The 27,648-nt window shown below is 37.6% G+C and overlaps 1 protein-coding gene across 1 annotated transcript in view; it reads left to right on the forward strand.

Annotated features, from left to right (window-relative positions):
* Positions 1–18,739, forward strand: part of LOC139969085 (isovaleryl-CoA dehydrogenase, mitochondrial-like) — a 34,379-nt gene extending 15,640 nt beyond the window's left edge. Inside the window, exons 7-11 of the mRNA XM_071973848.1 lie at positions 1,221–1,317; positions 1,832–1,925; positions 10,387–10,468; positions 11,802–11,979; positions 14,114–18,739. Of these exons, the coding sequence (XP_071829949.1) occupies positions 1,221–1,317; positions 1,832–1,925; positions 10,387–10,468; positions 11,802–11,979; positions 14,114–14,256 (594 nt within the window). The 3' untranslated portion in view covers positions 14,257–18,739. The remainder of the gene's footprint in view (positions 1–1,220; positions 1,318–1,831; positions 1,926–10,386; positions 10,469–11,801; positions 11,980–14,113) is intronic.
* Positions 18,740–27,648: the final 8,909 nt, after the last annotated feature.

A 27,648-nucleotide genomic window follows, 5' to 3' on the forward strand; every position in this document is an offset into this window, starting at 1 on the left:
TATATCATTACTTCACCTATCCAACTCGATTACACGTTTACCACGGGCAAGTACTGTCGCATAAATGATTTTCACTAGCTGAAAGGTGACTATTACGAAACAGCAGCGGGGAAACCCAGCAAGAAATATTTATACTGATTACCGTATCAACGAGAGGGGTCTTATAACCACTCAGGAATTGAACAACCACTCGGGAATTGAACAAACCGCAAATGATGCATGATTCAAGCACATTTCTCGTTTGGTGTCATTCTAAGGCTCTCGGCTCCGACTGAATGTGACCCGACTCGACCTCGACCCGTCCCGACCTAGTTTTGAGAGTCGTCACGGACCCATGTTGCTTTACAAGTGACTCCCGCACACTGAAGGACTGATGAGGATACACAATGGCTGTTTTCTGGTAACGATCGTTTGATCAGCTATGTCAGATGCACAAAAAGTTTCCCCGACACCGTTACATTTGTTGAAACTGGGGAGCTTTAGTCGTGAACCATTGGCGATGCGGTTTAAAGCTGGCAAAAGTTCACTGCCCTGTTTTCGTTATCTTCAAAATTCTGAGTTACGTCGGTGGAGCCAAGCCGGTACACTTTTTCAGTTGTACAGTTTGCGGCCGGCTTAACAAAATTTGAGAGATTTTGTGTTAACTATGTTATTGTACAAGGTCTCGCTTAATCACTGATGGAGAGGACTTTTATTGATGATAAATTAATCTAGATAAGGATTTTTTTTTCTGATGGATAGCGTTCGTGCTAGTAGATGTGGCTTTCTCTGCATCGAATGGATCCCAGTGACTTTTAGGGTCAATGTTTAAACATTCAGTTCTTTGTAAGGATCAATTTCATCAAGATACAATAACATGTTTTATGAATATGCTACCATAATAATAATAATACATAATTTTTATATGTGTAAAAGTAAGTTGGCCTGAAGTTTCGATCCTAGCAGGATCTTCTTCAAAGGCTTACCTTTAAACATTCTCCTACACAGGCTCTCTAGTGGATAAGCAGTTTGCTAACAGTTTTATTTGATTATAATTTTTATATAGCGCCAAACAAACTATGAAATAATTCTTGTAGCGCTCGTACCATCATGGAGGGATCGACTGCCCACCACTTGGTAACATTTTTCATGTACTCTATGATTTGTCCAACAGGGCATGGAGGGAGCGACTGCCCACCACTTAGTAACATTTTTCATGTACTCTATGATTTGTCCAACAGGGCATGGAGGGATTTACGACTGCACAGAAATTGAACAAACTGGGTATGCGTGGCTCTAGTACATGTGAATTGGTTTTTGAAGATTGCAAAGTACCAGGCAAGTATGATCATGGTAAAAGATCCATGGAAAAATGTATGAAATATAGTTTGAATGGGAAGAGGGGGTGGGTGAGGGGGTTAAGTAGGGGGTGCTGGTTCAAGTTTGATATCATCAAGGTATAAATTGGAGGAAATGTGGATTATTTTTGAAACTCTTAAAGTTACTGCTTACTATTACTTACTATGAACTCAGACTGCTGATTTGCAACAATTCGATCGTCTGGACAAAAAGTGAATCTGTGAAGTCACAACCATGTTACTTACTTTTCCAAATTGAATATGGGGGGGGGGGGTGAGGGGAGGGGGTTACATTACCGACCATAATTTGCTATTTTCCACTCAAATGATGAATTATGAAGTCCTACAGACTCAGGTCTTGTTGCATGTAATGTTTTCGGATCTTTTTGGAAATTACAGTAAAAAAGTTGATTCTTTAAAAAAAAAAAAAATTATTATTATTAATTTTTATTTTTTTATTTTTAAGTTTATTTTTTTACCTTGCTTTCTTGCAGTCTCAAATGTCATGGGTGGGTTAAACGCCGGTGTATATGTTCTGATGAGCGGACTGGATCTGGAGAGACTGGTACTGTCTGCTGGACCAATTGGGTAAAAGTCATATTTTTAAACGTTGCTTCCTAGAGCCAAAATAATCGTTTTTTTTGGCAGATTCACAGATCATTCAGTTTTCTCAATTTTAAATGAAATTTGGGTCAAGTTTGGGTAAATTTCAAGTTGAACTTCTGTAACACCAGTGTGTGTCAGAATAGCTTTGATGTACTTGGTATTTAGGGTATTTTAGTTGAATATTAATTAGATTCCTGCTATTCAAAGGTTGTGATGGAGTTGGGTGGGAACTCACAACCATTTGTCAATTTGCAGTTTGGAGAGTTGCCAAAGAAATTTGGAAGAAAATGTCTGTCAAATCTGTCACATAATTCACTTCAAAAATGGGAAAATCTATAATTAAGCACCCTTAAACACACACACAATGATATTCTCAATGGGGAAGGGGGTACCTTCTACCCATAATCCCCTTCCCCAGGCCAGAACTTCCGCCGCTGGACGGTCGCCAAGGTGATGGAGGTGAAGGGTCAGTAAGTAAGAAAAAATTAATAATAGGGCATTAGATAATTCAGTTTCAAACTCAAAACTGGGTCTCCTTGGCATATGCAAATTTCGTTATGTAACACCAATGCGTCAGAGATGTTTTTTTCTTGGTCTTTCTTGACTATTTTAAGATACACTCAATTTTGATGCTGAGTTTGTTGAGACATCGGAAAACTATAAAGCCCCGTTCGCACAATGTATCGTACGGCTCGATAGGATAGGTTACGACACTACAGCTACGTAGGATAAATTAAGGAAGAAACAGAAACATTGTCTTTAGGTGAGATCGTTAGCACTTCCTGCGACAAGATTTTATACGGTGCAATAGTCCTCAATTTGAAAACATTTTGTGGAATGGGTTACGTTGATTCTGTCAAATTTTGCACAGTATGTGTCACAGATAATAATTTAAATCACTTTAAAGGTAGCATACTCCTTATAGTTGCACCATTGACTTACACCACTAAATCGTCCAAGTAATGTGGTCTCTAAAGTCCTTGTAGAAGTTCTCACATGCTGAACCCTTACCCATCAGATGGTAATGCTGACAAGTTAGGCCATTCATGGCACCTTCAATTTTCCATATCATGAACCTGTAGAATTTCTTTCAATTGTAGACAACCCTCTCTATACTCAACCAGTACAATTGTTGTACTCATAAAAGTGTTCTTTTATATTTGCCTAAGATTTTCTCACCAATTGTACTTCCATTTGAGTCCTCGAACATCCAAGCTCCAAAAACCAGTTCCTGTTTGATACCATATCCCCAAAGAAGTTTTCTAATGTTTGCTTTTTGGCAACTTTCCTGAGGAGAAAACTCGAGAATTACATAACATTATCATGTGACGTAACCCATGGATACAATGTCATGTGACATTACCCAGCCATCTTCATTATTCTTGAGTTTTTGCTGGTAAAAAACCAACAGAAAGTAATCAATAATGCAATAACAAATATTTTCTTTTCTCTGTTACTTTTCTGTTAATCGGTGTAGTGTTGCCCTTAACCACATAATGCTAGACAAAGCAAAAGTGGTTAAAAATGGTAATTCTGCTACCACAATTAGGAATCCAAAAGATTTAATTACACAGTTGGAACTCTGTGCTCTCAACTTCTCCCTGATGGCCCCCTCCCCCGTACAGACTCGGTTATGCCAAGGTATGGCATAATTCTTTGCCGTACGACTATTTATGCAACCTGTAAAATTCAAGGGAACATTTTGAGTAGATCTCCCACACAAGTTGAGCCCCACGTTTGGTCACAGGACCCAACAAAGTAGTTTAATAGGAGTAGATAAGTGGTTCTTCATAAAAGCTAATTATTGGCTTTCATGAATGCAATCAAGTTATCCAGAGGGAGAGATAAGTTTCGGGGGGTTAGCACAGAATAAAGTCAGGTTGGACCCAGGTTTTGTCAAAAATTCTTCAAAATTGTCTCAAAAGTTGCAAAAACATATTAGTACCATTTTGCATCTAATAACCCTCCTTTTTACCAAAATTTACTCAGGTGGATAGGATTTCTCCCCCCTTTAACCTTTCTCATGACGACTTCAAATCTTATCCCTCCACCCCCCCCCCCTCCTCCTCCCTTCTTTCATGCATGGGACATTGTATTAGCAATTTAGTCGAGTGAATCTGATGGCCGGAAGGTTATGAAACACAACCAGTTACACCACAGCACAGAGATTGAGGATAATTCAAACTAGGCAATCGTGCACTAGCAACGCAATTATGCAAAACAGCTTCCAGTTTTAGCCATCTTCTAAATAATTAGGCCCCAGAGCTCCTTGGCACAGCCAGCAAATTATCAGGTGAATACAGGTCTCAGGGCGAAATCTGGTATTTTTTAACAAAAACGAAAGAAAGAAATAAACTACTGCGTTAGAGATCATCGAACCCCCAACAGTTGGCCACAATGTGGTAGAAATGGATGAAATAATTCAGACCAAGTTGGGTTAAAGAAAGGTTTATAAATATTAATCATAAAACAGCCAGAGTGAATTCTTGTCAAATTCTTCCTATTTTCAAATTTTTAAAAAGAGACATTGGTTTTTGATAAAGTTCAATACCGATCATAAACAAACTAGAGTGATTTATTTCCAACTTATTTGAGCAAGAAATTGTCTGTTTTATTAACTAGGTCCACTTTCATTTTTTGGTTCAGTTTAAGGTGACTTCATTTAAGGGGACACAAACCCAGCCATTATCTTTAAGTTATATAATAGAGATCTTATATAATAAAGAACAACTCCCCCATCAACACCCCCACCCCCCACCCCACCCAATCCAATCAGCTTAGAAAATTGTTTGTTCCGTTTGTGAGATATTATAGTCATAGGCGTAGGAGCCCAAGTTGGTTTGGGGGGTCTGTAACGACTTGCCCGAAAAATATTGCCAAAGTTTTCCGCGCACTCAACATGTTAATGTGCCTATCATATAGGCATGCAACGGTTATTACAACGCAGCCAATAACATACAATCATTTGCCGTGTTATTACCCTTCCATATTGGTTAGAATTATTGGGAAAGTCGTTACAATAATAATGATCATAATAATATCAGTTTAACCATTGAAAAACACATTGCAAATTATTTTTCTTTCAGTAGGTGCCCGAAAAATTCTCAGCATATTGCCCAAATTTGCACCAAAATTTTGGGTTGGTGGGGACTGCAAACATTTCAGCTCTCCCTTTGTTTTCTATTCATATATTCTCGGTACAGTGTTAGCATTGTTGACAATGAAACCAATGCATATCAATATGTCCAGTAATCACAATCAATACCTTTAGATTTTATCATTTTATCAACTAAAAAACCTCCCAAAAATAAAAATAAAACGCCAAATCATGTGTGGCATATATGATGTCATATTTTAGACTCGATCAAATCGTTGAAAACTTGTGTTTGAAAAAACGCATGCAAATCTGTGATTTTCTCCCAACTTTCTTCTAAGTTGTTTAGGGAAGTTGTTCCATGTGACAGTTTATCTCTATCACAGAGACCAGTTAATGTTGTTTTGGGTTTTGTTTCTCCTTTGAGAAGCAGCAGTATGCAAGCACAGTAGAAGATCATTCTATTTTTTTATTAAGAGACACTCCCTTTAACCTCATATTTGCGGGTTAAAGGGGACGGCGACTAGCCTGAGGGCCGATGGTTTAAAGGCATTGAAGACTCGCCCCAAGCCGCGTGCCGGAAATTAGGTCAGATAACCGTCATTAGACGTTTCTTTGTGTGCCAGTCTTCACTTTCTTTAATACATCAATCAAGTGGATCGCCTGTCGGCAGTTCTACAGCGTTATCTGGCAGTACCTCTTCATTATAACAAAAGCAAAAAAGAGTTGTTTCTGGAAACCTAAACTGGGTGGAGGGGGGAGGGCTACTACTGTATATAAAGATAGCAATCATTGGTAAAAAGTCATTGGAAACCTGTGGCACCCTTGCCAATCAAAGTTGTACTTTTTTGTTACAATTTCTCCAGGGTTTGTAGACATGTCTTTGCAAAAATATAAAGACAAAATATTAATTGGCTCCAGGAGGGATAGCTTTGATGGTAATCATTCGTTTTTAAATTACATAATTTCACAACAGATGGCTAAAGGTGTTTTGCTAGTGGGGTATTAAAACCTTAGATTACTCTAAAAGCTGTTTTTCAAAATGACAAATGGGAGGAGGGGGGGAAGGGCAGGGGGAAGGGCGGGGGGAAGGGGGGTTCTGACTCGTCCACTAGTGAAGACTGATTTTCATCATCTGGATGTTGTATGATAATTTGCAGAAACAAGTCAAACTACAAACCATAATTATATCATATAAAGCAAACATAATTATGTACTTTTTTACATAAGACAAATACTGGAAATAGTATTATTTTATCAAATCATATGTTGTGTATTGCTGTTTCGTTGTGTTAAAAATCTAAGTATCGGGCTAAACCATGTTCAGTTGTGGTAAAGCTTTAAAAATGGAATTTAAAATTTATTAGATATCTGCTCACCATGGAGACCCAACTATTAAAGACAATTTCATAGAAGGACATATTAAATGTCTGTCTGTATTAATAATGTCAAAGGTAACTTGGGAGTATTTTGCAACGGTTTTGCCTCTATGGCTTTTCCTTAAAAGCTGATTGTGGATAAGGGAGACCCATAAATAACAAATCAACTATCCATTCAATATGAAATTATCAATTCATTCATGTTTGTTGGATTCCTTTGACCGCTCATTGCCAACTAAGAAAATTTCAAAGGCAGAGCAAAATGTCTGTGTGCATTGAGAATGTCAGAAGTCACACCAGTATATACAGAAGCACAGTCTGATAAGTTATCTACAGTATGTGCACTATAAAAAAAAAACCAGCATCATCCAACCTGTACGAAAAATTCAGGGAGAATTTGCAACGCTTTTGTCTCCATGGGATTTCCTAAAAACTTACAACTGGGAATGCAGGAGAAAAAAAAAAAAACAATCAATTCATTCCTATTTATGGAAATGATATTGGTTTGATTTACCTTTTTGTTTTATCGCTATATTTTCTGAATGCAGATAGCAGTATATCAAGTCGTATGCAAGCAACTTAGAAGCCTAAATGCCATTTTCTGTTCTCTACGTAACCTACCCTCACTCTTCCCCCTTCCCTTACCCCTCTCAATCAATCAATCAGAAGACATTTATATAGCGCCAAAATCAAAAACAATTGTTCAAAGGCGCTAGTACCATAGGGTGTACAGCTCAGTGCAAAGTGTGCACAATTCCATCAATCTCTCCTGGGGCACCACAGTGCACCACAACCATGTGTCCCTTGGTGGAATTCCCATAGGGTGCAGCCACAAACTGGCGCACGCAACTATATTTACAAGTTACCTCGCAAGTCCCCATTTATACACCTGGGTGAAGAGAATGGAGATAAAGTGCCTTGCCCTAGGACACAATGATCTGGCCAGAGCTTGAACCTGTAATCCTTAGACCACAAGTCCACTGCCTTAACCACTTGACCACAACGCCCCCTCTCCCACTCACCATACTGTATGTGATGAGCAGTATACATAAAGTTGGAGAACAAACGAAACCTGTATAATTGGCTCTTCATCAGCCCCAATACGTACGTCACCATTTGTCATCCATGGCTGGGTTATGTAGTTCATGGAGTACATGCTACTGTAAGCAGGGTGTGGGAGCCGGGGAGCCGCAGGGGGCACGTGCCCCCCCCCCCCACTTTTTCCAAGATAGTAAATGTGCACTACTGGCAAATAAAATGAACCCCATTGATGAAGAACTGTTTTTTTGTGGATATCTTAAGCCTTTGTTAATTTTAAATAGAGTCACATGCACCATTATAGTATTGATAGCATACTAACACATCATATATATTTATAGCATAACAAGTGGTGCTTGTGGAATGAGAAAGTGCCCCTCTGATGTTGTGCCCCCCACTTTTTGGAAGCTTCCTACCCCCCTGACTGTAAGGCTGACAACACTGAGAGAGACTGCATGGTAATTGGGAAGCGTTAATAAGCTAGTAGGAAGGGTTAAAGCATGCTGCAAATAAGGTGACATTTAACAAGCTGTGGTGATAAATGTTTTGTGAGAAGAGTTCTTCCAACAGCCTCTTCACACATGCACAAAGCCAGACCCTTGCCAAGTAGCAGAAGTTCTGTTTCCTTAAAATATAACAGAAATTTTTACATAATTTTCACATAAGCTAATTTGTAGTACGGTATTTCAGTGGTACAAGTGTCATTCTTGGCGTGAAGAGGTGTCCTCACTTGCAGAGAAGGACCTTCCCTGGCTTTCTCCTTCAGTGTGTGAGGAAAGAAATTTGTATAAAATCACATGTGTGGTTGTTGATCTGTAGCATGCCCATAGGTGTAGGAGCCCAATTTGATTTGGGGGGGGGGGGGGGGCTGTTACGACTTTCCCGAAAAATATAACCAACATTTTTTGCCACTCCATGCACATTCAAAATTTTAATGTGCATATCATATAGGCATGCATTGGTTACTACATCGCATATCAATAACATAATATCATTTGCCGTGTTATTACACTTCTATATTGGTTATAATTATTGGGGAAGTCGTTACAATAATAATGATAATAAAAATATACGTTTAACCATTGAAAAGCACACAAATTTATTTTTCTTCAGTAGGTGCCCAAAAAATTCTCAAAAATATTTAGTTGGGGGGCTGCAGCCCCCCAGCCCCCCCCCCCGCCTCCTATGCCTATGAGCATGCCTCATCATCTGATTAGGAAAACAAACGTTTGCACCAGTTTAATAGGACTATGTCGTACCAAACGCCAAGGGTTATTGTTTGTATGTACAAAGAAATGTCAGAATTTTTATACATCCGTGGTTTCTATTTCATCTGTTTCAAATTGCGAGTTTTTCGGGAACTTCTTTCCATCAATTAATAGAAATCTGTGAGATACTTAAAACATTTCTCTGCTTCCGTGTTTTAGGCCCCCTTCTCACGTGATTTGCGGAAAATTCTTTTGTCACACCAGAAAGCAGACGAGAATAACCAGAAAAAGAAGCCTTTAATTTCAGTAATATTATAACATTGACTGAATATGGTAGATTACTCTGATGGTCACATTGATCCAAGTTGACCATTTAACGAGTCACGGATCTGAAATCAAAGCAACGTACCTCCATCTTACTGTACCCATAGCAATATTATATGCAAAGTGAGAGCATTGTGGTTGAGTGGTTCAGGCAGTGGACTTATAATCTAATCATTACAAGCAGTGGACTGATAATTGCAGGGTTACGTCCTGGCCAGATCATTAAATGTTGTGTCCTTAGGGGTAAGTCACTTAATCACCATCCCATCTCTTCAGCCAGGTGTATAAATTGGGGGACCTGCAAGGTAACGTGTGAAATATCCTGTATTTGCGCACAACGCTTTATGACTGGAACCCTAAGGGGGGAGTCCTACAGGGGACACGTAGTTGTGGTGCATCAAAGTGAAGAGACTGCTTGAATTGTGCATATAAATACTAGGGTGTGTGGCTTTGACAAGTTTCCCACGACAAGGGGTTTATAATAAAGTGTTGTAATGCCATGTGCGAAAGCCTTGGCCGTGATATAAGACTGTAAACGTTCAACTTTAACATTTAATAGTGGGCAAAGTAGTATATATATATAAGTGTAAATATACATAAAAAAGTCTTTGTACTGTATGTACAGACAACCATAGCGTTATATAAGAGACAATGTCCACTGCCTTTGAGACTTCTACGTATAAATGTTGAACACTAAGTTATTCCCAGAAAACGGAGGAAACCATAGATCAAGTCATCATTGCTGCTGTTTTGTGCACCAAGAAACGTCTCATGCCGGTAATCTGACCTAGTTTCAAATGAGGTGTAACAGAAGTGTTAGACACCACCATCGATCCCAGAAAATACACACTCGGCCTGCTACCGTCGGTAATTAGACACTAGTGTACAGTCAATACATACTGCTATGGTCACTACCCACAGCACAGTGTGCATAGCAGCGATGGACATCTCAGGTCTAGATGAAAGATAACAAGGTGTCACATTTCATTACAGTCTGCATTTTGTAGCGACAAGAAGAAAACTTCACTTGCAAGCAACGGAAATGAACTTTTCCAGAGCGCGGCACGCCGTTTGGGGCGAGTCTTCAATGCCTTTAAATGTTGTCGTCCTTGCGGAACGTTCTTGTGTCTGTATCATTTGAGTTGACCTGGCAATTTACAAGAAGAGTACAACCTGATTCAATCAAGAAACATCCTCTCACTCCTGAGAATAGTTTCTGATCGTCTTGTCGAGACGTTACGTCCTATAGAAATTCAGGGTTCCTTTTCCCAAGAATGTCATATTTAAGGGGGCAAGGTCAATTTATGTCAAATGTCCCATTACTTGGGAGCACCATTCATTAAATAATTAATGAACATTTTACACTTTTATCTTTTTTTGTCTTTTTTTTTTGTGTATAGGTTAATGCAAGCTGCCTGCGATGTAGCATTCCCTTACCTCCATGAACGGAAAGCATTTGGAAAACCAATTGGAGAGTTCCAGGTATGAATTGATTTAACCATGTGTAACCTTTCATTTTTGTCTCGTCTTGTGTATGTCTGAGATCATCAAAGTTTTTGAATCTCCTCAGAAAAGCTTGAATGTGAAATGATGCTAAATCTTTGCCTTCTCAGGAAAGTGACCTAGTTAGGGAAGGGGGGGGGTGGGGAAAGGGACGTTGGGGAAGTGGCATAAGTGTGTGGAAAGTAGGAGATTTGTTTCACAGTTTAGATGTTTTAATTACCTTTAACATATTAAAAGCAAGGAATTTGATAGAGACCGCCTTTCACTGCAGTCTGTTACACCTGGTTGGATTCTCGTTGTCATAGAAATGATTGAATGAAAACGTTCTGAAGTTATGGCACTCAAAGTGTCAATGGTTGACATGTCTTGTGGAAAACAGTCGCTTGAGGATATTTGATGTCTAATCTATAAGACGTGTGTGATTTAAAAAAAAAAGGTCTTGTTAGAGAACAAAATGTCACATAAAAGTCACCCGAGGACGTAAATGAGACAATTTGACACAGTTTTGTGATGTCATGAAGCGATGTGTTATTAAAGAGTTGAGGTTAAGAAGGGAACTAACGGCAAACTCATCAAGCATGCCATGCAGATGTTTTAGGGGATGTTACGTTACAACATAGCCAGGACATTAATCACAGACGGATAACGCTGCAGGCAAAGTTGTGTTGAGGCACTTTCATGTATGACGTATGTCACAATGTGTCAATACATTCAAGGCAAATTATCACACTAAACACATGTAATATGCTGTAGATACAACTTAGAGATGATTATTACAGTGGAGATGTTGTGGCTTTGACTTTTGTAAGAAGAGTGATCGCATCAATATATGGCAATTGCATAACAGGGTATCTAAATATGAATATACCAACAGAGAGAAAGAGATGGGGGGGAGGGGGGATTTGCCAAAAATTCATTTGGAATGTTTGCTTAGCTGTCCGAGTTCATCAAAATGTGTCAATTTTTTGACAATTATTCTTTTATCATCTGTGAAAAAATGGTTTGACAAATTATTAAGAGCAACAAAGACATATTCAGCTGAATTGTCCTAATGACATCATGCATTCTGTGGTTGCCAGATTCACTTTCAAATACAAAATATCAAATACAAAATAAAATATAAAAAATATCAAATACAAAATATCATTTACAGATACAAACAAGGATCACAAAACTTGAAATAATCTGTATCTTCCGCGATACGAAATGCTACAAGGGTTTGGTATTCGCCTAACGATACAGCAATTCGACCAATCGACTTTGACCACCAGAAAATCCCTTTTAACTTGTTTTATTCGTTTTCGTTTATCAGTTCATGCAAGGGATGATGGCGGACATGTACGTGCGCCTCAACTCCTGCCGGTCGTATGTTTACAATATAGCGAGGGCGGTAGATAAGGGACATGTCAGCAACAAAGACTGCGCAGCAGCTATCCTGTACGCAGCTGAGAATGCCACAAAAGTAGCCCTCGATTCGATACAGTGCCTTGGTAAGATACTATTTCCGTTTTCTTTTTAATATGATTTCCTTTTAAAAGGCAAGTATTTTTGATATTTCAAGAAATGCCAAAAAATATTTGAGTGTTGATTTTTTTGTTCCTTTTTACTTAGCTTCTTTGTTGTACAAGATAAACATCTATTGTTTTTTTGTTTGTTTTTGGAATGTCTGTTGGACTCTTGAGATCCCAGAATCCCTTCTCAGATCCATTTCGCAAGCAAGGTTGACCATTATCTACGAGCTCCTTGAACCGTATCTAAAATCGGTCCAGAAAGTTACGGTAAAGAATATGACAACATGGACAAGACCTGGACTACAATGTTTGACCGTATATTCCTACTGAATTTTTTAGACAACATGAAAACATAAAGAAAAACAGTTTAGCTTACTAATTCAGCTTGTTAACATAATGGGATTGTTTTAATGAACATTTAAAAAAAAAACTGTCATTTTTTATTATTTTAAATGGATTTGGAAAAATATATTCTAAATGGAAACATATAGATAAGCTGATACGTTCATGGTATTAAAGGGATGGAATCTTGCTTTAAAATTCCTCCCTTTAATATGCTAATTACAAGCTATTGTATTCAATCTGTCAGCATTGTCTAATCATTTATCAAAATGGTGGATAACATCACAATGCTATCTAGGTATGTAGTGATTAATGGTGTTTTGTAATGACTTTGTGAATGTCATTTGACATTATTTGCACGTGGCCCGATGACATCTGATGAATTAGCACGGAACCAAAAAGTAGTCCACGGTTTTAATCGAAGCAGACACGAACCCAACTGTAATTATTGATATGTACGAAAGATAGATGTCATTAGCCCAAACAGCTAAGAAAAATCTGATTCTATATGGAGAGATTTAATGTTCCTTGACAACACACAAGGCTGAAGACTTGAGCAAGTCTACAGTATGACATCATCGAGCCACATGTGCTTCAATTGTTTGTGTTCTCCTACTTTAGTATTAGATCTACAAAGGTTATTTTCTGCATTAATAAAGAAAGACAAGTTTTTGCAATCTAAATGCTAAATCTTAAAATATTGAACCTTCTAAGTAGCCTGTGACCTAATGAGTTCATTTGTTCCAAGTGGCAACACTGTTAACATTGTTTCTTGGCATGTGATAACAGTGCAGGCTATTGGCTTGATGTGATGAAGTGTTTGCTCGATTAAAATTACAAAAAAACAAACATTGGTGCACTAATACCTAACAACTTCATGTAACATTTCTTCTAACTCAGAATTGTCAAATCAAAATATTAATCACATGAAGACAATATTAACATTACCTCACATTTATGCAAATTAGCCTCAATTATAACTGATGATTCATATCACCATTATTTTCAACATGAATTGCTAGCAAGGCTTCACTGTGCAAGATCAGTATTTAACATATCCATGCCCACTTGTAAGGTAACCAGACATTTCCGATTTGCGGGGACAGTTCCCCTGATTTTACTGTTGTCCCCAGAATTGTCCCTGGCATTTTTTTTTTAATGTCTTGGAAATGTTCTTGAATTTGTAGAAAGGCCCATAACAACTTCATTTGTACCTGCTTGGGCTTCCGTTGGTAGAAACAGCTTGAATGCAAATACTGTTGTTCAAAACTGTAAAATGTAAAGGCACCCCAGATCATTCGATAATGTCATAGCCTGTCATTCAAATGACAAACATCTTTTTATACTTAGTGATAAATAATGAGACTTTCGTGCAGTTACCTTCAAGTTTTATTTTGGGGTGTTTGGCATTGGAGTTTTTAACTCGAACAAATTTACACCTGTTTCTCGTTGAGGTAATTCACTGCATTTTTCCTTCATCCTTGAAATAAAGAGTAGAACACACCGTCACCCATGAGAGGCCCCATCAAATTCAAGTCCCTCTTTTTACACGTACCGTGTAGGAAATTAACTGACCCTTGATGTCAACATAAAAGGGTTAAGCACCTTTATCATCTCCCCCTGATCTCCTGAAAAAATAAAAGAGAGAATTTGGTCACTCTAATATTTTATTGGTACGCCTGGTGAATAATAAACTCTCTTATTAGGTGATATCGACTGACCGAGGGCTTTGAACGTATCAAATGTCAGTTGCTCGTCTTTACTTTCACAGGAGGGAACGGTTACATCAACGACTATCCGACGGGCAGGTTACTGCGAGACGCAAAGCTTTACGAGATCGGAGCAGGCACCCAGGAGATAAGAAAGATGATTATCGGTCGATCTATCAATGCGCAGTATCTGTATTCTAAGTAACCAGATTTTATTTATTTATGTTCTCGACATAAAACCTTCCGAAAACTCCATCCGTTATGCTGTCGATCAATTGTTATACCATCTCGATGTATATACCGTTCCCGTCATAAACACAATCTCAATTTCCTACCAATTTTTTTTCTTTTTCTTCCACTGAACTTACATAACTTAACTTACACTTAACTTAAGTAAGGAAGTGTGTCGTGTAAAGTATGACACAGTGTGATAAACTGATTTTGAATTATCAAGAGACCAGGGTGGACAATTGGCTAAGGCGTCGGACTCGTGATCCAAGGATTGCTGGTTCGATTCCTGCATAGTTCATTTAATACATTGTGTCCTTGAGCAAGATGCTTTATCTCACTTGCCTCTCTCCACCCGGGGGTTAAATGGGTACCTGTGAGGTAACTTGTCATTTGGGCGCAGTATATAACTGCTGCCGACTGGAGGGATTGTCTCTGAGACAGGTTATCATTGACCAGGGTAATATAACGTCTGTAAAGCGCTTTGAGACCTATCACTGGTATAAAGCGCGATATAAAAATCAAATATTATTATGATAATTATAAAGTAAAATTGGCAGGTGGTAGCACTCATCACCAAGGCAACAGGCAGCTGATTATTTCTAGCATCTTATTCCAACCGAATATCTTGAATCGTGCCTCCAAAATGAATTTTATCGATCATGAGTCCGGTCCATCATTTCCGCTTCTTCTATAAGAAAGTCATTTAGGGAAATGGAACTCGATACTACCCCAAAAAAAGGGGGTTTGAGTGAAACCATCCACGAGATTTCTTATCTAAATTGAATAGATGTAAACATTTCTCAACGTGTTGGTCCGTGCTGAAATATATGTTTTTTTCTTTTCTTTTCGTTATTTTTTTCGTTTATTTCTTTTGATATTGGATAAATCATCTTTTAAGCATCTACACAGAAAACACAACATTGATATAAAATTGATATGAAATTGAAAATGAAAGATAATTTTTTTTTCATTCTAATCTTTTAATCTCCATAAGCTGATCCGTATCATACAGTTCAGTTTATTCCGACATGTTTTAAATAAGTCCAAGCTTCCCTTTATACCTTGGCTTTATCATGAGTTGACAAGAAATGTACGTTATTGACAAAAACAGCTACCTCAATACCCTTATAGGCACCTCCAGCCATTGTAGGTGTTTTTGTTTGGAGCATTTGGCCACCTTTATTCTGTTGTTCCCTTAATGAGCCTGGCATATTGCAAAGTGCCGTCTAATGTGTCAATTAGATCTTCATTTCCCAAAGGCGGAAAAAAAAAAGCCACCTACTCAAAAACCGTCGAGTCGATGAACGACAAAGACAAATATCTAGGACATCTTGGTGGACGTTGTCTGCCCTCTCCCAAAATGTGAAGAGGCTGGGTAGATAAACAGGGTAGCATTAAGTTTGGGCAAATGACTTTCTTGAATGTTCTTGAGTTTTTTGTTGTCTCAGATGATGTTTCGTAATCATTTTCTTGAGTCAACAATCCAGTCGAACTGTCAAACGGTTCGGATGTGGTGGGTCCGATGTCCGTGGGTATAAATGGTGTCGATGGGTAAACTGCGGAATGACGGTTTCTAAGGATAAGCTCGTCCTATGTCGCATCAGTCTTTGATCAAACGTTTAAATGAATGTACGGATGGAATGAACTGTAGCGCAGGGGCGTACCGTAAAAAGTACAACGTGCAGTTCTGTGTGCAGTGTTACAGCTTTCATAACACTATGGATGCTGTTAGATGATAGCACTTGACTAATGTCTTCTAATTCAAGCAGTAAGGTCGTGTCAACTACTGCAAACGACTTGAAGGTATTTCAAAAACTGCTGACGGCTCCCGTTTAATATTTTATTTTGCTTGTGAGAAATTGCAGGACAGGGTTTTCTTCTTAATTTGTGAGTTTTGTTGGGCTGAGAGAGAATGTAAAGCTTAATACAATCAACATGTCTGAGCAAACTTTGCAGTTCTATTTTTTTTTTGTGTGGGTGTGTGTGTGTGCACTTGTTTTGTATTCTGACCGAGGACTTGAACAAAAGAATTCCAGGTCCTCGGATGTGGTTTCTAAAGGAACACCTTGTCCTCTGAAGAATTTTATTGTTATGGGGTATTGTTAAGGTTAGGGTACGTGGATTTGAACAATGGAAAAACAATGGGGTCCTAGGTCTGAATATAAAACTCACCTGTGTGATGTGTGTGTGTGTGTCAGTGACCTTCTTTAGTGGTGCTTAGTAAAAGTAATGTGAATGTAAGAAAACGATTTGATGATATCGTTCTATTTAGTTATTAAATTAGATTGAAACACTATTGCCATACCACCTTTAAGTTGCACATGCATCACACAGAATGTCTTCAAAACAAAAATAGGATCAAAATTGGAGAGTTTCTTGACTACAATTGCCTTGTTCAGAGTTATTGAAATGACAACAGACCATGGAGCTTAGCTCCATGAACAGACTAAGGACATATTAGAAGCGGACATATGGACAGACAGCTGCATTGGACAGACAGATAAATTGGACAGACAGCTGCATTGGACAGACAGATAAATTGGACAGACAGCTGTATTGGACAGACAGCTAAACTGGACATTCTCGGTGAGACCGAAGGGAGGAGGAGGAAGAGGACATTGAGAGGACATTGAGACTAAGGACAAATTAGAAGCCGACATATGAACAGACAGCTAAATTGGACATTCTCGGTGAGACCGAAGGGAGGAGGGGGAAGAGGACATTGAGAGGACATTGAGACTAAGGACAAATTAGAAGCCGACATATGAACAGACAGCTAAATTGGACATTCTCGGTGAGACCGAAGGGAGGAGGGGGAAGAGGACATTGAGAGGACATTGAGACTAAGGACAAATTAGAAGCCGACATATGAACAGACAGCTAAATTGGACATTCTCGGTGAGACCGAAGGGAGGAGGGGGAAGAGGACATTGAGAGGACATTGAGACTAAGGACAAATTAGAAGCCGACATATGAACAGACAGCTAAATTGGACATTCTCGGTGAGACCGAAGGGAGGAGTGAGAAGAGGACATTGAGAGGTCACCTCTTTAGGAATTACAATTACAGTTAACTGCCATTGTCAGTAAATATTGTGTATTTTATCTAGTTTATTTTATTGTGTGTTGGTTACCAACATATTTTAATTAGCATAAATGTTATGCACCTATTTATCGAAACTCATGTATAATTAACAGTCAATTAGGGACATCCCCCTTGATAACTGTCAAATCTTAACGGCATATTTGATCCTTAAAGTTGAGGAAGAGATGAATGGCTGGTGTATCATGATTTTAAATCACAGCTGTAGATTTGTTGAGTCTTCTATGCATGCAAGGCTATTCATTATTCCCTCTAAAATGCTAGGAAAACCAAAACTGGACACTAATCATGTTTTAATACAACTCTTTTACTACCAATCTCAGGGGCTTTTTAGAAAAGAGTTGTTTTTTTTTTAAATATTTACAGGGACACGCAAGCGTTGTCTTGTTGTAGAAAGCCAGGTGATACACGCTAGTAACAATAGTGCGGTCCATCAGATATCGTCATACAAAGGCTAGAACGTCGCAGTGATATAACCGAAGAAGAATTATTTCATCCTTAAATCATGATTCAAAATCAGTATGTCATATTCAAGATCAGATATCCATTCTTAATAAAAAAAAAATACCATTTATATATTTTCTAATATTCTATTGGCTAAACTTCTTGTTTCCATGGTTACATCGTTGTTTGGTCTTATAACATCCTACGTTGTTTATTTTTTTAATATTCGATTGGCTAAACTTCTTGTTTCCATGGTTGCAGCGTTGTTTGGTCTCAAAAAAAATCTTACGTTGTTGGTACTGATATCCAATTTCCATTTTTACTCAATGCTCCCATCCTGGTCATTGTTATATCAACAACCAGGGCTACAACCACTTAAACATCTGGGGATACTATAACCGAGGGGTGCAGCCCCCACCCCTCCCGCATTCCCCACCCACCGGCAGGCAGAATTAACAACATACATACATATTTGCGTTACAACCTAAACGTTTGAATATTTCAACATTGTTTCAACATGTGCAAACTATAGCATCATTCTGTTTGCACATTAGCTGCCTCCAGTTTACCAAAACTTCTTAAAGGGTGGGCGTACCCTCCCACCCCCCCACCCCCAGCATCTCCCATAACAAAAATGGTGGTTTTGTCCTTGTAGACAACAATGGTATACTTAGCTATTTTCTTTTTCCAGCCAACGATGATCTAAAGGAGTTGCTTTGTATCTTATGTAATTCTAGATATATATTTTACATGTGAAAGACGAGAATTTAAAAAAAAAAGATGTATATTTCAGCATCGACAATATACTCGAAGTAAAATATGTAACTTCAGTATAAATATGTACCTGCAGTAATATATGTATACTTGAAGTAAAATGTTTGAACATTTGAATAAATTATGTGATTACTGAGTTTACACTATCAGGTGGTATTCTTTTTTATTTACTCTTTTTAACCAAAACAGCTGGATCGGCCATTCAGGTATGATGACTGTTGTTAAAATCATATACCCACATTGAGTACTAGCAGATCCGTTGTCTGTATATTTGGCCACGATTACATTTTATAAACTCTGTTTTCAAAGACTAAGTGTTGACACCCTGAAACAAATGCAATCATCAGGTCATTAATTGTGAAGTGCTTCATTATTTGAGATTTAGCATTTGCAAAATCCATATCTCAAAATGACAAAAAAATAAGCATTGTATTTATAAATCAAGCAAAAGAAATTTCAAGCATGTGTGGCCCCCGATGATGTCATATTTAGACTTGATCAAGCCCTCAGATGTGTGTGTGAAGAAGCATTAAATCTATTTATTATCTCTTTCCAAATGGAAGAATATTTTTCTTAAATGTTTTTTTTTTGGGGGGGGTTGAAGGGGGGTTGGGGGGGACGTGACCGTTATCTCTGTCAAATAGATCAGTGATGATGGTTTGGTGTTCCGTTAAAGAAATTGTCATTGACTAGGTACAATGATCTTCATTACTACCTTTAACGGATTACACTATGAACTGAAAACAGAAAAAGGGAGTTGTTAGTTAACTACTGCCGTGCCACGACGGTTTGTGTGTCCAAACCGCTACTTTCCTCGGAGAGTTTCATAAGCCCTCACTTGCTACTTTTACATGCTAATGCTTTCGATATCAGGGACTTTAATAGCCGTGAAATCAAATGACTTCACTGGGATCAACTGATCAACTTGATGATCCGTTGAGGATCAATGGATCAAGATATTGGTCAAATAAGGTTCAAAATTCATCAGTTTTTTCTCTTTTTTTGACGACACCGAGATTACAATTATCTTATACCGTGGAGACAGGCTATATGTAACCGAACACCCGGATCACTGGTTTAAGCCACAAGGATTAAATCAAATTTTCGCTTCAGGCCAACAAAGTCACTGGGTTATTTTCGAAAAGCCATTAAAAAGAATTTATACGAGATTTACCGTGGATGTTTGTTTTTCTCTTAGTTCCAAAATAAGTTATGACAATATCTGGTTGAAATCCGTTTTGCACGACCCTTAACTTTTTTTTTTTCCGTGTCCAATGCGTAACTGAACTTGCTTTACTTCAATATTTGCGTTTTTCAAGTCAAAAGTTTGTAGTCTGTGTAAATTAAGAGACAGGGATGATGTTGTTTACAATCCAAACCTGCGTCATTCGCTGGGTTTATAATATCCACTTAACCATATAACAATGGTCAAAGACTCATGATATCGTGGGCGGGTTTCAGCGACACGTGCCATCGTAACGCGTGGCTTGGAAATTATATATGACCCACTATCCATTGCCACGTGCTGTGGTTTTGTTTGCACGGTAGGTGCTAATCTATTTTCAAAACAGATCGTGTCTCCCTCTACAATTTGATTGATTGTTTGGATATTCGCCTTGAAGATCGTGTAATTAATGATTAAATCTATGGTAATTTGTTGTTGTTGATGGTGTTTATACATACATACATTCATACATATAGGTTATATATAGGCCTATATATATGTATATATAGGCCTATATATAAATATATTTATATATATATATTAATGTATTTATATATATATATATATATATATATAAATATATATATATATATATATATATATATATATATATATATATATATATATATATAGCAATACCACTTTTTATAGGCGCAAGCCAAGTGGTAAATAAGAAATGAATGTGGTAGCAAGTGGTATGACATATATATATTAAAATTAATAAAGATCAACACACCAGAAAATTTCCACTTCACGACCCGGTTTCATATATTCACATATATAGATAGATGGATGGACGGACGGCTATGTATACATCTGTATGTTTACCTGTATATGTCCCATTAGCATGCAATTACATGCAACTAACCACACAATAACGTACATCGCGAGTGTGTATGATCGGCATTGTAGGTCAACTGCCGAAGCTCACCTCCCCCCCCCGTGCCCCGTCCTCGTCTGTCCTGCATATTTGTACTTTAGTTCCTACACAGGTTCACAACATATAAATCAAAGATGACTCGCTTGTCCCAGGGAGTTGTTATGGAAACAACTCCCTGCTTGTCCCAGGTTGAATTATCTTGGTAGAACCAGGGAGTTGTTCCATAACAACTCCCTGGTAGAACTGACAGAGATAATAATAGCTCAATATAGAGTGTAATTAACAACACATTATGAGGGGTCATTGTATTGCCCGTGGCCGTATACCTGTATGGTGGCGTGTATAATGAATTTCAAAGTTTTACTGTTAGTGGTAAGCTTCGCACGGAAGCACTGAATGACCAAACTTCTCAGTTTTTATCTCACTTTTTCGATGTCTTTAATTCCATGATTTTGCTTTCTCTCTTATTTTTTTCTTCTTCTTCTTGTCTTTATTTTTATCAAATTCACACATAATTATGTATGGTTTAGTTCACACATAAAAGTCATAAAGTTATAAAGTCACGCATTGTTAACTTAGAAATTCACACATTAGTTTGTCAGGTCTACAGTTCACACATTATCAATTTCAGCCATATACGGTTATAATCTCAATGTAAGGACACTGGGGTTTCTAGTGGACCAAGTTGTTTGGTTCCCGTGTCCATGTTCTCCCTATCTTAGGTGGCTTTAAAAAAAAAAAATATCTTAAATAAGCAGTACTGCTTTCATTGTAAACAAGAGCATCGTACCAGTCTCAATGGTCTAAAGAAATCATATTCTTTGGCACATTTGAATAGTACAACCCCCCACACCCCACCCGCCCCCTCAAAATTAAACTTGATGACCACGTCTTGTCTCAGTTTACAACGGTTCAGTTTGAATATATAACGCATGCGAGAAGATGTCTTGCCATATAACTTGCCATTAACATATAACTAAGTTAGGCTTGCGCTGGACAACGTGTATATCATGCGCCTTTAAACTGCATACTGTTAACATTGTATATAACAGCTGTCACATTCAACGAGTAAGAAATTATACCGTTAATTAACTCATCTCACCGATTATGTCTTTATCAAGTATAGGTTAAATATGCTGCAACCAAACAATCTATGTACATGGGTATATAACAAACACTTTGATTTTTATCGAAATCTGCTCTCTTCTGTGAACTTAATCAGAAATATAATAATAATCATCATCATCATCATTATCATCATACTTTTATATATATTTCTATAGCGCTGGGACAAAATCTTAAGCAGTATAAATAGAGATACATTAGAATAATGAAAGGAATAAATAACTCAAAGCAAAATATACAGCCAAAGAAATATTACAATGAGGCTATAGAAAAATATGTAAATATAATGATTATAATGCAGTTATAATGCAGTAAACTGCTGTAGGATAGATTTAACGAGTAGCTAAAACATCTGGAAATGTTAAGTTGATCCAAAATTTGAAGGTGCCAGTGCGTGATGTTTAATAAGGATGGAGCAAAAGTGATCTTCAAATAAATTATTGGCTCGGAGCAAAGTCGTCATTATGCTGTGGTTTGTCAACTAAAAATGAATGTTAATGAGTTTGCTTCAAGAAAATATTACAATAAGGCTATAGAAAAATATATTTAAGTATAAGGTTTCAAGAGAAACTTCGAATCAGGGCAGTAAACCCGCTGTAATAGGATTGAAGAAACGAAGTGTCTAACCCACTAAAAACATAAATATATAAGAAATATTTTGAAATATGCCCAAGCATTGTGTGATAACGTTGCTTTTTAGATGCACAACGACCATCTCCAAATGTGCAAGGAATAAATATATGAATATATATATAAACATATAAACATATATATAGATATATATATATATATATATAAATGAAAATCGCAATGAGTTGGAAAATCAAGAACAGTGAAAAAACTTTCAGCCTCCACCGGGATTCGAACCACGGGCCTCCCGCTCTGTACGCGGACACCCTAACCACTAGGCTATGGACGCTGATTGTATGTCCAGAGGTTCGAAACCGGTAAGGAAGATCGTAATTCCACTGTAGGCGTTTGTCACCTATATCGAACAATACTAGTTCTGTTTTTGGTGACATATTTTGCCCTACTCTAGAGATCAAACATGATGCTATCCAACTCGAAAATCATTTGTGATTCCTAAAGCCGGATCTCGAAAGAGATACTTTGAACAGACTTTATGTTAAAGCAATGGAGGTAAACGACAAAGGCAAATGAAATATATAAATGAAAATCGCAATGAGTTGGAAAATCAAGAACAGTGAAAAAACTTTCAGCCTCCACCGGGATTCGAACCACGGGCCTCCCGCTCTGTACGCGGACACCCTAACCACTAGGCTATGGACGCTGATTGTATGTCCAGAGGTTCGAAACCGGTAAGGAAGATCGTAATTCCACTGTAGGCGTTTGTCACCTATATCGAACAATACTAGTTCTGTTTTTGGTGACATATTTTGCCCTACTCTAGAGATCAAACATGATGCTATCCAACTCGAAAATCATTTGTGATTCCTAAAGCCGGATCTCGAAAGAGATACTTTGAACAGACTTTATGTTAAAGCAATGGAGGTAAACGACAAAGGCAAATGAAATATATAAATGAAAATCGCAATGAGTTGGAAAATCAAGAACAGTGAAAAAACTTTCAGCCTCCACCGGGATTCGAACCACGGGCCTCCCGCTCTGTACGCGGACACCCTAACCACTAGGCTATGGACGCTGATTGTATGTCCAGAGGTTCGAAACCGGTAAGGAAGATCGTAATTCCACTGTAGGCGTTTGTCACCTATATCGAACAATACTAGTTCTGTTTTTGGTGACATATTTTGCCCTACTCTAGAGATCAAACATGATGCTATCCAACTCGAAAATCATTTGTGATTCCTAAAGCCGGATCTCGAAAGAGATACTTTGAACAGACTTTATGTTAAAGCAATGGAGGTAAACGACAAAGGCAAATGAAATATATAAATGAAAATCGCAATGAGTTGGAAAATCAAGAACAGTGAAAAAACTTTCAGCCTCCACCGGGATTCGAACCACGGGCCTCCCGCTCTGTACGCGGACACCCTAACCACTAGGCTATGGACGCTGATTGTATGTCCAGAGGTTCGAAACCGGTAAGGAAGATCGTAATTCCACTGTAGGCGTTTGTCACCTATATCGAACAATACTAGTTCTGTTTTTGGTGACATATTTTGCCCTACTCTAGAGATCAAACATGATGCTATCCAAGAGATCAAACATGATGCTATATATATATATATATATATATCAATATCTATATATATCAATATCTATATATATATATTATATATATATATATATATATATATATATATATATATATATATATATATATATATATATATATATATATATATATGGGGATGGGGATGGGGCTCGTAGTTTCAAGTACGGGCACTGAAAATAGCCAGTTTTATAAAAGTGATGTAATGAACTTCAATATTCTAAAATAGCATTTGAGAAGGTAAGCGTAACAGAAAGCAACATTAGTATTAAATTAAAGATAAATTAAGGTAAAGTCCTATACGTTGCTCAACGATGTCATGTAAAACGTTACTAACTTTTAAGTCGTGAAGGAAGTTCAAAAAACTTCGAAATCTCCCATATGGCAATATGATATTTCTTCGCTGCTTTGTGGGGATAGGGGGGTGTTGTTTATAACAGTCATCTCTATCACATACAAATGGTAATGACGCCAGTTGGCAAACACTTTACACCTACCTTAAATAGAAAATAATATAATGTAATATAAAGATATTCCCACTCCTCATCAATAACATGTTTCCAACGAACTCGAGATGGAGTTTGTGAATGTACCGTAACGTACTTTTGTGGCAAAACCCTCACGAAGTCATACAAAAGGTGGTCTGAGATTTCATTATGGCAGAAGTTCTTCCAACACCTTTCATTACTAATGCAACCTTCTTGTTTATTTATCATTGAAATTTTATTTTATTCGATATTGCTTGATGATATTTAAATGTTCTCTGCAGTTATATAATGTTGTCAATGTGCAACTTTGTTGTAAGAAACATAATATACCTCTGTGACCCAAATTAAAAATGTTATAAATATTATATAAAGAAACCCAAAACCATTTACAACATTAAAGTTGCCATGACGACATCATTAATTCTTGAACGTCCCAACCCACCAAGTTCCCTTCCCCATCCCATCCCTCCCTCTATCCCTCCCCTCGCCCCCTTTTTGATTCAGTCAAGTACCATACCGAAAAGTAATACTGGTCTTAAATTGTTGACCTCGAACTGAAACTTAATAACTACTTGATCACGGTGTTTCATTACGGAAATGTAATACGTGGATCTAAAGTGTTTTCTTGTTTTCTGCCAATTTCCACATGTCTGTATAACAGCCTCTATAACACATGGTTTTACATGGCTTAAAGGCTTTATTTAAATTCTCGTGGTATTCTTCGCTCCTGTTCGTCATAAAGAAAATGTCCGACCTTGACCGAGTGTAATCCTATACTTGCGACAACTTCTTCCAAGACCACAAAAGGAAGCAGGCGATTATCGAAGATAGAAATCGAAAATCTGGCTGAAATCTTCTTCACCTTGTCTTGACATTTTGGACATCGTCAACAAAATTAGCAAGATTAGTATTTTTTTTCTTCTTTATTCTTTAAGTATTTCCTGTTGTTAATATTTTTGTTGCGTTTTCATATTTTCTTTCAAGTATATACAAAGAAGGAAACAAAGTTGAGAGAAACATTTTTACTACATTTATTTTTTATTTTTTTTTTTTACCAAAAGTCACAGTTTTAATATTTTAATGTGCAATTGGAAACGGTTGTCCAGGGAAACACATAATAGAGAATGACTTTAGGTACAAAGTTGAATTTGATATACCACTTTTAAGTTTTTGAGAAAGTACCCTTTAAACATCAGAGCCCTAATCATAACTTTAATTGGCTGGACAATTTATTTAGTCCAACACACTGACCATTAGGCCAGTTCCCCATATGCAAAACTAATATCATTTGAGTGTTCGGGAGTTTTAAGGGTCATATCATGATAAAATTAAAAGTGGGTATAGAAATATAATTTGTTTGTTGTGTAACTTGTACACAAGGTAATCAATTCAACGCTACGTTAGTGGTAAAGATACGTATCGACATTTTTGGAACCAAAATACCGAATAGCGATTTACATATAGATTAGTATTTAAACTCACCGTCGTAGTGTTAAATATGAATTGAAAAAACCCTAGCAAGTCAAAGTCGACATTATTTAGCCACTCGGCAGCGATTCAATACACGTCGACTATGGGTGATATCTAATGGCTACCCCAGCCGTTTGTTCATGTTATGGGCGTATACAAACAAGCCAGGCTCACCTCAATACGAATATCACCCTTACCTCAAGTGCCCACCTACACCCCACCCACACCCGTTTCCCAATAACTCTAGCTACTGGCTGACATCTTACATGCGACGAATCAAATAGCACATTATATACTTTATACAGTGTGTGCATGCTGTTTCATTGTTCTTACATACAGTTTCGGTGAGCAACCCATGTTTTATGACTACACATTAACATCATTGCATGCTCTAATTATGACTGTTATCTGAGGAGGATATCAGAAGCATTAGTGTGCTAATTAGGTCGGTTCCCCGTACTTTATGTAAATGAGATGGGGATGATTCACTGTAATGTAAATCTAGTGTAAAACTCACAATTACACTACATGCATTACTTACGCCTACTCCTCATAGGGGATGACGTAAACGCACTTTTCCCTACTTCCGTAACCATAGATATACCTACTAAGATACCCTATCCGACCACCTGGTGCATGGACTCACCACCTCCAATCATTCGGAGGAAGAATTAGACCACTACTATGGGTGGCCTTCCTCCCACTACCCCCCCCTTCCCCCGTATTTCAAACCTCAAAGTATTTCTCGGATATATACTTATATCGACCTAATTTATAGTCGAAATATGTCTAATTGCAAAAAAAAAAAAAAATACTGGGTGACGAATGTTTTTGAAATCACATGCAAACTGCACTTCTATAGGTAAATGTGATTCATCTAATCAAGATGGTTATTAGATATTGTATTAGTGATAAATTACATTAATAGCGTATAAGAACAGGGGCAAAAACACAAAAGCACTTCAGAAGGTGAAGTGGAAAGGAGTGTATTTCTGCTTTTCACTTTGTTTTCAACTTGAGATCGACACCTCTGTATTGCTAACAATCTGAAACAAGCTTATATCTTGCTAAGCTATAGACGACCAAAATGTTTTCATGGGATTTTAGACAGGAATAGCATCAATTAAATAAAGAAAAACAACAAACATAACCCTAAGCGCTGCTTCAAAAAGATTTGAAAAAAAAACCCCGTCAAAATGAAAAGGAAGGAAGTGTTTCAACTGGAGAGGAATCGGAACGATCTGTGACTGAAGTGTCAATGAACGATTTTTAGCAAGAAATCTCTCAGATTTGAAGTGTGAAAGAACGAGAGTGAATAATAAAGAACGCTTTATACATTGACCAATTTCGTGGAAGTTTAGAAATCTATATGTCTGTGAAGTGGACGCTTACCTATATTCATGCTCCGAATCGTCTGCATGTGTACACGTGTCCCGGAAGAGCAGCATATATTGTTAATCCGGAACTCGTTCGTTTGAATATCTTCATTGTTTTGGGATCAGGACACCAAAAAGTATTTTCGCCCGAAATAGCGACTCAGTTTCTCTCCTTAATTAGATTAGTCAATCGCGCCAGATGTGTAAGCACAAACTTTCCCCTCTCTTCCAATCGTTTCCCTCTCCCTGACCTTCCTTGCCGGTTTCGAACCTCTGTACATACAATCA

The sequence above is a fragment of the Apostichopus japonicus genome, chromosome 6, assembly GCF_037975245.1.
Source record: "Apostichopus japonicus isolate 1M-3 chromosome 6, ASM3797524v1, whole genome shotgun sequence".
Taxonomy (NCBI): Eukaryota; Metazoa; Echinodermata; class Holothuroidea; order Aspidochirotida; family Stichopodidae; genus Apostichopus; species Apostichopus japonicus.